This window comes from Apus apus, chromosome 10 (assembly GCF_020740795.1).
Source record: "Apus apus isolate bApuApu2 chromosome 10, bApuApu2.pri.cur, whole genome shotgun sequence".
NCBI lineage: Eukaryota > Metazoa > Chordata > Aves > Apodiformes > Apodidae > Apus > Apus apus.
Genome location: NC_067291.1, coordinates 13,111,113 through 13,124,568, shown reverse-complemented (window position 1 = coordinate 13,124,568; position 13,456 = coordinate 13,111,113). Strand labels below are relative to the sequence as shown.

The 13,456-nt window shown below is 39.1% G+C and overlaps 1 protein-coding gene across 8 annotated transcripts in view; it reads left to right on the top strand.

Moving 5' to 3' along the window:
- ZFAND6 (zinc finger AN1-type containing 6) overlaps nt 1–11,506 on the top strand; it is a 36,527-nt gene extending 25,021 nt beyond the window's left edge. For 7 of the 8 annotated variants that reach the window (XM_051628130.1, XM_051628131.1, XM_051628136.1 and 4 more), the window contains 5 exons: nt 188–357; nt 1,161–1,272; nt 2,793–2,893; nt 9,825–9,938; nt 10,542–11,506. In XM_051628130.1, coding sequence (XP_051484090.1) covers nt 207–357; nt 1,161–1,272; nt 2,793–2,893; nt 9,825–9,938; nt 10,542–10,690 — 627 coding nt within the window. In that variant the 5' untranslated portion in view covers nt 188–206 and the 3' untranslated portion in view covers nt 10,691–11,506. The remainder of the gene's footprint in view (nt 1–187; nt 358–1,160; nt 1,273–2,792; nt 2,894–9,824; nt 9,939–10,541) is intronic. The other variant, XM_051628129.1, reaches the window with a different exon arrangement.
- The last annotated feature ends 1,950 nt before the right edge of the window (nt 11,507–13,456 follow it).

Genomic DNA, 13,456 nt, shown 5'->3' with positions numbered 1-13,456 from the left:
TGGCTGTGTTTGTGTTACTGAACAGGCTTCATGGATAAATCCTTTCTTTAGGAAAGGTCACTGAGTTTCCTGCAAAGCATCTTTTTAAAAATACCTCTTTGCTGAGCTGTAGGAAACTCCAGATTTTCAAATGTCAACTGTAAAATTCTCAGGCTTCTAAATAGTGTGTTGTATGTATCAATTTCAGGTTTATAGAAGAAGCGAAAATGGCTCAAGAAACCAACCGTAGCCAAGTGCCTATGCTTTGTTCCACTGGTTGCGGATTTTATGGGAATCCTCGTACAAATGGCATGTGTTCAGTGTGCTACAAAGAACATCTTCAAAGGCAGAACAGTAATGGTAGAATTAGCCCTCCTGGTAAGTAACACTAACACACTTCTGTTTGCACAACTAAAAACAATATTGTAGACAGCAACTTCTCCTGATCATGTCCAAATACTGAAAGTATAGGAGCATCAGTGCAAACCATTTTATTCAAATATCTTACCTTGTGGGATGCACTTGGATGAGAATACTCATAATGTAATCGTGCTGTGGAGGAGCTTTTTTTCTGCTCTGTTCACCCTGATGTTTGCATCTTCAGCAGGTTCTGCCAAGGGAAGAGAGGATTAGGGAGTGCTTCCCTGGAGCTTTGAGGCTGGATTCTAACAACAAGGAATCTCATGGCATACTCTTGCGGACTTCCCTCCTTGACTTTAATAGTAACTTGACTTCTAAAAATGAAGCAATAGCTTCCATTGAAATCTGGCTATCTAGGTTTTACAACTTCAAAGTTGATCCAAAGTTGTAATTAGGATCCTAGAGTACAATTTCACAGGTCCATCTTGGGGTTTTCTAACAAAACCTGAGCTTAAAATTTCAGAATGTTGCCATTTATGCTGAGAAAGCTGTTTGTAAATACTTTAATTAGCAGAAAATAGTAATAATTTTAAAACTCCAGCTTCAAACTTCAGTGTTCTCTAACTTCTGGAAGCCTGGGGCTGGAACGTGATCGAAATGGGGCCAAATGTAATTACTTTTTGTAAAATTGTTTCGTTGTGATATGGGCTGAGATTCAGTTACTTTCCTGGGTGATGTCGTGAGGGTTGAAAAAGAATTGTATAACTTTGATAATCCTGGGAAGTAGTGTAACGCATTTTACATTAGTGCCTTCCTTCCAGCAGCTTCTGTCAGTAGTATAACTGAGTCCTTACCGGTTCAGTGCACAGAAGGCAGTGCCCAGGAAACCCAGTCAACTTTAGATTCTACATTGACTTCATCTATGCAGCCAAGGTAAACTGTTTCTGTCTGCTATTCTGTGTTTTTACCTTAAAGTCTGTATCAGGATGATGAAATGAAGTGTACTGTTGCTACATCATTAAATGCCTGGGTTAGGAATAAGTAAGATTTAACTAACTGTAAAGCACGGGATCTCACAGTAAACAGTAGCTGGTCTGTTAGCTACATCTGGCATTCAAATGCAAATTCATCTTTAGAATTTAGCCTCAAGTAGGAGCATTGCCAGGTTCATGCTCCTCTACAGAGATTTGTCTGGCTAGTCTTCTGACCCCACAAAATGTGGGACTGGTTGTATGTTTACGAAAGGAGAACTCTTTCCATCTCAGAAATTTGAGGATTTTGTTCAGTGGCAGAAAGCTGATGACTAGAGCACTTGTAAATAAATGTATGATAATGTGTTAACAAAACAGTTGCTTTGTGAAAAGTGGAGCATACTAGAGCAGGGGAAAGATATGAGTCTTAGTACAGGTTGTGCTATGGAACTGATGTCTTATTAAACAAATAATTTCCAACTGGATTATTCAAGGAGACATAATGTCCTCTTGTAAATCACTCAGACTTACTAAGTGCTCTCCATTTGTAGAAGCTAAACATTTGTTTGTTTAGTGGCTGCATTTCAGTTTAGAATGACACAACCAACAACAACTGCAGTGCATTGCGAATTTTTGAGTGGAAGATGTTAGTGTGTTGTACTGCAGAAGCTAACTTAGAAGACCTACATGCAGTTTCTGGCAATTCACATTGCAGTTCCAATGTCCTGGTGGTGTCAGGGACTACTGGTAGGGCTTTCCTAGTTCACTGGCTGCTGGATAATCCAGTTTCTTGCATTCAGAGTGAATCCCTAAGTGGAAAGAGAGAAACAAATTGGGCAAATGCTACCTCTCACTTGGGTCTTCAGCTCTATCTTGCTCCACAGTAGAGCTGCTAGATGAGCACTTTGGCTGCAAGTGACTGATGGTACCAGATCTCTCTCCCATAACTACCAGGGTATTAATTTGTGATTTTAGCAGTACAGTTGACAGGGTAAGTTTGGCCAGCACCACTTTACGCTGTGAAAATCTAGGGAGTTCTGTGTACAGCTGCAAATGCCTTGTTACTGGAAACATTGACATGCTGCAATTTTCTTGTTCCTAATCACTAGAAAGCCAAAAAGTAGCTCCTCTACAATTATCTTGGTGACTTATGCTATAAAAGTCCTTGCATATTGAATGTTGCATTGTTGCTTCTGTGTGGAAGGATGGTGTGCCAAACTACCCCAAAATATTTCTTTCTCTTTTTATAGATGAACTGGTTTATTGCATTCAGTATGAGTACAAAAAAAAGTTTCTTTTTCATCAATTTAGATTGTGTTCTTAGGCACCGTGTTGTTTTTAAATGGTTACAGAAACAACTCCAGAGGGAGAAGTTTTGGTATTCTCTTTGATCAAGATGTACCCTAATGTATTTTTTTCAGGAATGCTCAGTGCAACATGGACATGCCTCAAAAATAATAACTTTTTTGTTTGCCCTCCCAGCCCTGTGTCAAGTCAGTCACTTTTAACAGAATCTGTAGCATCATCCCAACCGGATAGTTCAGCTGTGGACAAAACAGTACCTGAGACAGAAGATTTGCAAGGTTGGTGCCTAGTTTTCAGAGGCAGAACTTGTGAATAATATTTTAGAAACTTTGTACTTAATATGCTTCTGTTCAAGAGAATGCTTATCTCAAACCCAAATATTCTGTGAAATCAGAAGAGAAAATACGGATAAACTTTCCTCTCAAAAAGCAAGTCTTAAACTGAAAACATGTATGTTTAACTAGTAATTTCAGTATCTACTGTAGTAAGTGGGTTAATTTGGGTTAGCAATGCACATCATAAATCAATCTGCAGTTCTGTCTTTATGCCACAGCTATTACATCTAAATAGAGTTTTGAATATGTTACTTCTCAGAGTAGCCATTTGCAGCAAATATCACAGCATTTTATAAGCATATTTGTGACAGAGTGTTACAATGTAGCTACTATAAGAACAGTGTTAGTATTGTGTATGAACATGAAACACTTATAAACTGTAGTGGTAGAATATTTTGATTCACTGAAATACAGTTTATCAGAAATAAAATTACCAAACCACAAATTCTAGTTGCTTGAAGGAAAATGTCTGAGTGGGTGATTTTTTTACTCTATTGGACTAAAATCCATATTGCTGGTACAATATACAGGTTTTTTCTCCAATATTTTTTTCCTTTTTATGTGCAGGCTTGCAGAGCTTAAAACTAAAGTTTTTAATAGTATTTCTTAGGAAAATAGAAAAATGCCAGATAGTGTACCAGCCTTGTTCAGACTTGTCATCCATAGACATTATAAAAGGTGTTTTAAGGTAAGTCAGTAAGTAGTCTGCCTTCTGCTGACACAGCTAAGGCTTTAGTGGGTAGAATTATGTTTCTGTAGACTCATCTAAACATAGGAGTTAGGGTTTTCCACAGATGTGACATGTAATTCTACTTAAAGATGGTAAATATAAGTTCTTTTATTGTACCTCTGGTGTCAAAAGTTGTGCTTTTCAAATACATTTCTAAACCTGAGGGTGGAACAGAAGAGTCCTTATTCAGCTGCTGCACTGAGCAAAGCCACCTTCTTGGTCACACAAATGGTAGCTGTAAGACTCAGAAAAAAGGTTTTAATGCTACTGCTGTTTTGGATTAGCCTTTGAGATGACAATTGTTAGAAACTTGTTTACTCTTACAAAGTTGTATTCTAGACATATGTTTTAATACCTGCTATTTAGTTTGTTTTATGGAGCTGAGAGCTCTTCTTACCTCAGTTTGGACAGTGCACACCAGGCATGCACTTAACAATCAATGATGTCTCTCCTCACCCAGGCTCAGGAGAAGAGCAATTGGTGAAAAAGGCTTATGCTTCCTAAGTTCCATATATTTGCACAGCAGAGGGAGGTTTGGAAGATAGACTTTTAGTTGATATATCTTTGAATATTAAACAAATGGTTCTACATCCATGTTCACCAGTATGGGGAGCCTGGGATGTGCTGCATGCCAGCTGTAACCCAGCTCCTGTGCAGGTTACAGCTTCCCTTCCTGGGAACCTCAGAAGTAGAACACCTCAGTCAGGCACTGTAGATCTATGCTGATATGGATGTGGCACATCAAGGAATATAAAGGCAACCTCTATAAGCTGATCTTCCTACTACCCTGTTGTTCTTTTTTCTTCCTGTTAGTCTCATGATTCTTTATCTTCCATACAGTGCCTGAAAGAGGCTGTTTATGCCGTGTCTTACTTGCCTGGCTTAGCTGTACATTAAAACTCCTGGTTTGCAGCATCTACTGTCTTTTTTCTTTGGGAGGCCAGGGGGTTGGGGAGTGAGTGGAGGAAGTGCTTTATTTTAAAATCATCTTTGATGTTTCTACTGTGGGTTGGCTTGGGCCTGTGAAAAGACTTTCTCAGCAAGTTTCAGAGGAATGTCTCCTTACCTATTTGGATAAACTTATGCTACTTCTCATTCTCCACCTCTACAGAAAATTCTATGAGAAGATAAGATAGGTTTCTCAACTAGAAGCTTTGATTTTTGGGAGCATATTTGCATTTACAGAATGTGTTTCAAGGATCAACCTATATTAGGTGTTTAGAAGACTCGGCTGTGTCCTTTTCTTTGTACCATAGTGATTTCTAAACTAAGAACACCACCACTGTGTAATTGCAGTTCTAAATTACAATCCCTATTTATAACTCACTGTGGCAGAGTCAACCTCATTTTCTGAAGAGTTGCTTCTGTGCTAACCCTTAACTAAAACTTGTAGGAAATTTAGTGTTTCCAGTTTTAAATTCTTCTGCTTTCAAAGTGTAAGTTTGTAGATAAAGCAGCTTATAACGGCTGTCAAGTGGAGTTCATTGAGTTGTAGCTATTGTGCATCTTAAAGTGTTTGTTTTCCCCCCATATCATTTCAGAATTTGAGCTTTAGGCTACTGACAAGAATGTAATAGAAACGTGTGAATCAACGTTCTTTAGTATTGTCTAGCTTTTTAGCATTTAAAAAAGAAAAGTCTCAGAACTGTGGGAGTTGGTCCCAGACTGAAGAGCTTGTAATGCTACTTCTGTTGATGTAGGGGAGGAAAAGAAGAAATGATGTCTGCTTTGATAACTTGTTCAGTACTTATACTGATAAAAATCTTGCTTCATTGGAATGTCTGTTCTGGAGCAAATTGCCTCATGCTCCTTGTATAATAAGTTAGTCTATTGTAGTTGTATGTAGCTGAAGTCCCCTTAACTTGCTCCTTAACAAGATTTACTAGGCTACAATAACAATGAATGAAAGATTAGGTGAATAGTTAAGCTTTCTTAGATTACTATGATTATTTTTTAAAGCAGACAGCTAAATGGGACTTGAGCTGTGTGCACATAGTCCTTGCTGTTTGCAGACAAGCTAAACCACAAAGGAGTAAAAATCCCAAAGAGCAGTCCAGGTTTGTTTGTCTTCATTGGTTTTATGCATTGCAAAAGAGGAATAGAGAGAAAAGAAATAGAGGAAAACTGTAGAATAAGTTAAATCTAGGGTTTGCTTTTAGTGATTGAGTAACAATGCTAATAGGTACTGAACACTGCAAAAAAACCCAGACACTAGATAATGACCAATAAATGTAATTTAATGTTCTTAAATATCATGAGCATATCATTGAGGATGACCTAAAATGAAATGCATTAAGGTACAATCCAGCTTTTGTAGCAGCTTTTTCTCTGAGCATTTCTCCAGCTCACTTTAGATTGCCTCATGGGCTGTTGTACCTTTTGGTCAATATTGCAGCCCTGTCAGGGTTGCTTATTTGTCAGCCAGGGGATTAACAGGGCTGCCTCCCAGCAGTCCTGCAAGCAGTAAAGAGGTGCTGCACTTCTCTGAGTTTAAAACCATCCAGGTTTAGGATTCATGCTTCATATTTCAGGGAGGTTTTTAAAGGTAAATTAAACTTGTGAAATCAGGAGCACGCTGCCACATACGTTCTGGAGTTCTTAAAACTCGAGTACATAGGGCTAAAAGTATAAGTCATTCATGGGTGAGCTTTTAGCCTCTTTGAGACTGAAAATTTCAGAGCACGAAAACAGCTGCTCTGATTTTCAACCCCATTGCTAAAATGGAGAGCTCCATATATTAGCATGGCAAAATGCAATCTATCATGTAATATGGTGTGGTTAGTATTTTGAAAAATCAAAATACTTAAGATTAGCTATCTAGATAAAAGGTGCATAGCTGTTCTTTTCAATGAAGTCACATGTTTTTTGTGCTCATCTATGATTTTTTTGGTGAGGTAAAAGAATTTAAAATGTAGCCATTGCAGACTAAGTTTTTAAAAATTGCTATTAAAATAATTAAATTGCAACAGAATTTTACATGGAGATAGCCTGGACCTAGTATGAATGCTGTTGAACTAATGGCATCAACTCCAGGGGACCTTATCAGGGCAGGGTTAACTCAGTAGACATAATTGGAAAGGAATTGATGGATACTTCAGTGTTTTGTGATGGTATCAGCGGCTCAGAGGTCGAGAGTATAATTATGATACAAGTGTAGAAAATAATGCAGGATATCCTATTACTGGATGAATGCTTCAGGGAGAGAGAACTTTAATGAGAGATTTAAAACTAAATTTTGTAGATAAGTGTGGGTTTATTTTATTTAATTTGCCTCTTCCTAACACTGGAACTGTATTTTAGCTGATTGCTTCAGCTTTCTGTTAAAATATGAGGAAGTAGTGATCTTCTTCTTAGGATTAACTTTGTATTTCATTCTTCTGGAGGAGTGGGTGTTCTTCTTTCTAAGTCTGGTCAGGTGCACTTAAGAGGTAAGTGTAGCTGCTAATACTCTTCATGTGGGAATGAGGAACCTTTTTATTTGAAAATCTGTATCTGGTAATGCAGGGGTGATAAACATAAAAGATCCAGAGCAGGGAGAGAGGAGAGAGCAGATGAGGTGTTGGGAGTCTTGCAGCAGTTGCACAGAGCTCTGTGTGCTTTTAGCTCATGGCTGGTTTTCAGTCAGAGTACACTGAAGTTCAAGCGGGGTTGGCACAAGCAAAGCAGTAGCAAAAGCTTCTGCCTTTAGGAGAAAATTCAGGCTCTGCTTGTTTTCATAAGCTAAGAGCATGCTCTGTAAAACAGGGAACATCTAGCAGGCAACACAACTTACCAGCTCCAGAAAAATGCATTCATGCTTCATTCCTTTTAGTTGGCAGCTGGTTCTGGTGCTGCCAGTGCTTCTGTTCTCCAGCTAAAGGGAGAGCTGGGGCTGGGGCAAAGGGAGGGAAGTGGTTCAAACACAGCAGGCAGCAGCATCATGGAATCCAGACAAAGTACAGAAGCTGGGAGTGGCTGCAACGTGTTTCCTGTGAGCTCCAAACTGGGTGGTATTGCCTTTACCTGGCTTTTCTCTATTGCATTCATCACAGCCACCTTATAGATGGGGCACCTCACACTGGCACTTGGCCATCTAAACGTGGCTTAGCAGTTGGGATATTCATGATCATCATTGAGGATTTTGAGTCAAATCTCTGGCTTCTATGCACAAGCTAATTGAGATGTAAAATTTATGGTTACTACAGTAGATAAGAAGTGACTTGTGGCAGCAGCAGCATCTTCCCGCTCAATTCTACAGTGAGCAGCAGTCCTTAAATATTTTAATCCTTTTTAATGTGAGCACCATACGCACAAAGAAAATGTAAGTATGTATGTATTAGAGAGCCTTGTTATGCAGGGAACAGTGCCAGGTTTTTTTGTAGATTTAGCACATAGTTACAGAAGCTATCAGTGAAACTTCTACTGAGGTAACTGGATTTTGCTATAACAGGAAATGCAAACTTAAGAATGTTAGCTGCTCACTGCTAATTCATGGCATGAAGCTTGCCTAATTAATAAACACTGCAATATCTGTTTCCTATAACACTGCAAGAGTTCATTTGAGTGAGTCTTACCACTTCTGATACTTACCTTGCATCTTTTAATCCTTACTGCTTTCAAAGTATTTTTCTTATCTAGCAAATCTGTCCACTCAGAAATGTGCCCTTTAACAGCCATTTAAAGCTGTTGAACTTTTTTTTTGGCAACCTATCAATTTTTATAGATTTAAGCACAAAGAAGAGCTCTGCTTGTAACATAGATGGTGATTTTTAAAGGATTTATTAAACCACGTGTTACAGTATCTTTGCTAGATTAACCTTTGGAATATACTGTCCACTTGGGCAATACCTTTTGCTGGTAGTTGGATATAGTGCTACCCATTGATGTTGCTTGGAACAGAGTAACATGTTTTGATACATTGCAGAAGTGGAAAGTGCCCTTTACTCTTAAAAAAAAAAAAATCAGAATAGCAGCACAGGAAAAAGCCCCTCTGGAATTGTCATGCACAGTAGCAGTTGGCTGGCCTAGAACTAGCACAGAACTGCATCTGACAGGCTCAGCCTAACAAGAGCCCAGCTGCACAGAGGTGCCTGCAGATTTTTCCCTGAAAAATGTCTGAGCTTGCTGTTTTATTCCCTTCTTTACAACGTTGGTTCTAGCTCTGCTTCCATTGACAGTCCTCCCAGCTGGAGCCTGATTTTGTTCTTTGTCTTTTCTGCAAATGCTCCTATCCTCCCTGTACCTTTGTCACTGGAGACTTGTCCTACTGTGATCTAGCAATGACTGGTAGGCAGAGATTGCCTCTTAGCCTTCCTCGAAGTGAAGTTGGGTTTTCTGGTTTCTATTTCTGTTTGTAATGTAAGGAATGTGCAAATACTAGAGGAAAACCAGCCAATTTCTATTTTTACCAGGGTCAGGCGAATACTACCATTACTTGTTTACATTCTCCCAGACAACTGGTAACCTGTCTCTTGCAGATGTGGAAGAATGTTAAAATAGGTTGGAAGCTGTCTTAGCAAAAGTGTATTTAAAATGAAGTGTTTGCCTGCTTCCTTCTGGGTTTCAGCATAACATACTTCTCTGTAAGTCTGTATCTAGCTAATGGTGTCTCACCCCAGGTGGTCACTAGCCTCTGCTTAGGCTTTTTCCAGGTGTACAAGAGCAGCAGTGTCACAGTGGTAGAGATTGTTCTGAAATGCTGTGTTTTGTGTGGCCTCAATACTGCAGCATTCAGCAAAAATAGTGTTGATTCAGTATTTGAAAGGTAGTATTCTACTCAACTAATCCTAAAAAATACATTGCTTCTTACAAGCAGACTTTAGGAACCAGACTAGTAACCCTTGTGGGAACACATGGTGTTAGGTTTTCTTCCCAAATCTGACAGCACTGAATGTTACTCTTAAACCTAATTTTTAATTATGCTGTTTCTGTGGGATTTTTTGTACTGTGAACTTTGAGCATTCAGTGAATTCTCGAAAGTCATTCCAGTACCACTGTTGAGAGTCCATTACACTGCAGACATGGAAACTGCAGAAGAAGGGCTAACTCCAGAACCTAAATTTACAATGAGCACTTTAGATTATTGTATGACTTAAACAGAGGAAGGGGAGAGAAACAGGCTTTTGTTCCCCCCATTGTTCTTATTATTTTTTTTTTTAATGTTAGCTTCAGTGTCAGAGAATGCAGAGCCTACACCTGAAGAACAAGACAAGTCACTTGACAAACCAAAACAGAAAAAGAATCGTTGTTTCATGTGCAGGAAGAAGGTTGGACTTACTGGTAAGAAATTCTGATTTTACTTTTCTTAGAGAGACTGGTTTAGGCTTTGGACCTTTCAGAGGTTCTCTTAAGGGGAAAAAAGGCCTGGTCATCTTGTTGGTTCAAAATCAGACTTGGCTAAAGGTGCTTTCAGCTTGGCTCTTACCAGGTTTCGTCACTGATGTATTATTTTGTTTTTCAGCTTCCTGTCTTTAAGTGAAATTCCTAATTCCACATACTTCCCTTTGGAAGTCTGCTTAGCTGAGGAATTGGATGATAGTTTGCTGCTGTTCACTAACCAGCTTTGCAGTGGTTCAGTGAAAGGCCCTAAGAAAACTTGAGTTCTGTGGGGTGAAGATTCATAAAGAAAAAGAGCAGGAGGTCTCTAGGAAGGTGTTCTGTGCTAGTGTGTCATGTGGCAGGAAGGAATGGCCATGTCAAACCTTTCTGTAATCGCTTAAAAATGATGATTTGTGATTCTTATGCTTTCTGCAGCAGAGGCTCTTTGACTGATTGACACTGGTGACTGAGATTTATTGCTAGTGAGTGAACACATTCAGGATTTAAAACAGACTGGTATAATTAAGAATGTTGAAATGTCTAAGCTAATATTTCTGTCCACAGGGTTTGAGTGTCGGTGTGGAAATGTTTACTGTGGTATGCACCGTTATTCAGATGTACACAGTTGCTCTTACAATTACAAAGCTGATGCTGCTGAGAAAATCAGAAAAGAGAATCCTGTAGTTGTTGGGGAAAAGATCCAGAAGATCTGAACTGCTGCTTCTGCTGGAATACAAAATCCTCTGACCATCTGCAAATGAAATTGACTTGAGCTTTTTTCCTTAGTCATCAGGAATGTAGAGCAGTGTATCTTGCCTAGACCTTTTAATCATGCATGTCATCAGATGAATAGATTTTGTTTTTGTTTTTTTGTTTTGAAAATGACTGAACATTTATTTTCATTGCAGTTTTCTGTGGCTGAAGACTTAAGTAAACTTTACAAGTATTATCCTTTAAGATCATTTTCATTTTAGTTGAGTGCAGAGGGCTTTTATAACAAATGTGGAGAAAATATTGGAGGGCTGTGCTTTTCCAGGATAAAACATGCATGCGTTAACTTTGCAGTTTATTTTCTTGTTGTATATAGCTTTTCTCTGCAGCACAATTTCCTTTTTTTTTTTTGATAATGCCTTGTATGGCACAACTAGTTATCAGTAACTGAATGTATTTTAATCATTATGGCTGCTTCTGTTTTTTTTCCCATTAACGAGAGGTTATACGTGTTTGCATATTAGCTTGTTTGCACCCTCTACCTATTTATGTATGAATCATTTGTAATGAGAGTGTGTGCTGAGATTGTCTGCGTGGTTTGGTTTGTTGTTTTTTGTTTTTGTTTTGTTTTTAATTGGGTTTTGTTTTTGTGTGTGTGTGGGGGGAAGGCTGTATGCACTTCATTGACTGCAGGTTTCATTGGGATTACATCCATCAGTCTGTACACAAATATGAAGAATGATCTGAAGTACCCATGCTGTATTTATGTTTATCCACGTCTTAACTTTGATTAAATAAAATTAAAAAAAAAAATCAGATTCCCTGTCTCTGGCATCTGTAATTTGGATTTCTCTTGCTTTATTTTAATGAAGAACTTCTGTTGGTGATTCCTTTAGTTACAGTGTATTTATCCACAGAGATTGTCTATAACCCAATGCCAGGTAACTTCTGATTGTTGTTTTGGGCTGGTTTTTTACCTTTTCACCTGTAACTGTCAGATTACAGTTTCCAGAAGTCTTCTACCTTGTGTGTTGATCTGCACAGGCAGTTATCTGTGCTTCCTGTGCAGGAGTTGGGGTCATTTGGGGCAGACTACAGCCAGAACAGCTGTGGATCCATGTGTGTGATTCTGCTGCTGAGAAGTACAGCTGGGAGGATTGTGGTCTGACAGCACTGCACAGACTTCTTTGAAGTTAGGTGGGAGGACGGTTCTTGAGACAGTTTCTCCAGGGAGATGTCTTTACTGCTGTGGTTTGAAATCCATAAAATTCAATGTTGAGCACTGCTGCACCTGCCCTCCACATGCTCCTTAGTGGATCTGTCAGCTTGTTGGTGATCCCCAGTTGGGGTAGGAGGAATTATGCTTTCATTGTCTTGTAAGAGTGCTCAGAAACTTTTAGTTAAGATTACCTGTCTTGTTAGATCAGAATCTCTGCCTCAAGGAATCAGCCACCCTCATGTAACTTAAGGGCTGAATGGTTTATGTAGTACCATGGTAACTTTAGCTAGTGCTGCTTATCACCAGACTTAACAGAACCCTGAAGTAGAACTAATTCTTCTCCAGATGGTGCTGATCTGCAGTTGAAGTTTCACTTGGTGACTTGCTGCTGCTTTCAAGCATTTGTGAAAGAAATGAGATTTTGAGGCTTTATTTAAGACGTTACATTTTTAATCAAAGCTGGCTACATCCTTTAAAATTCTGAATGCTCTTTAAAAGCTCTGGCTGGCAATTAGAAGATAAAGCACTAACTACATTTAGCATGTAAGCAGTACCACAGCAGAAGGAGCTTTCAGAAAGCTATGAAAGTAATCTGCAAGACCCAATAATAAATGAAGTATCTTGTGCTTGCAAAAATGGCTTAACCACAATCTGTGAAGCACAGAGCTCTTATAGTAAAAAAAGGGAATAAATAACACTTTCCAGCAAGTTTTGGTAATGGTCTGCCTTTTTATGAGTCAAAGATACTGTATTTCCTCAGAGCATTTGCTAAACTTCCTCTTGTGCAGCACAGAGCATGAAAGAGAAGCAGTGTCTTCTCTCTTGTGGGTAGTTCTCCGTTTGCTTTCCTCTTTGCTACTTCACTTTCATCCTTCCCTGTTTGACTCTTCCCTCTTCCTTGTATTTGGTCTTCCTTTTCCTAAAAGTGGTTGTTTCTCTCCCCCGTATGCCCTCCCCTCCAATCTGCCTTTCATCTGACAGTGATGCTTCTGGGCCAAGCAGAAATTGTAGATTTCACAATGGCGGGGGAACCAATCTGGTTTGTATCTTCTGGTGTCTGAGAGACTGAAAGAAGAGGTGCAAGAACAGCAACTGCCTTTGGAATTCACATACTCCCTTTACCAACTTTTCTGGCCCTCGATTATATGGTAGGAAACGTGACTCTGGCAAGAGGAAACTGCCTCCCAATGCTCTGCAGTCCTGATATCCAGGCAGGTCAGCATTGGGCAGTTCTGCATCCACATGTGCCGCTCTCAGAGAGCTAATAAACTTCCTTTGGCTTGTGCATATTTATCAGAGTATTGAAAGAGTATATGGTCCTGATCTATAAGCTTGCATTTAGACTGGAAGTCCATCTTTCCCTGACACTTAAGAATTGTGTATCATCTTTGTTTGCTTTGGCCTTTGCTCTGTGTTATCATGGTGGTGGATCTGGATAACCAGTGAAGATTTGTTTTGTGTTATCTGTTTGAGATGAGCAGATGAACATTTTAATACCAGCACATTCACAGCAGTACAAAACACTGGAATAAATCTGTTTGTCTCAAGA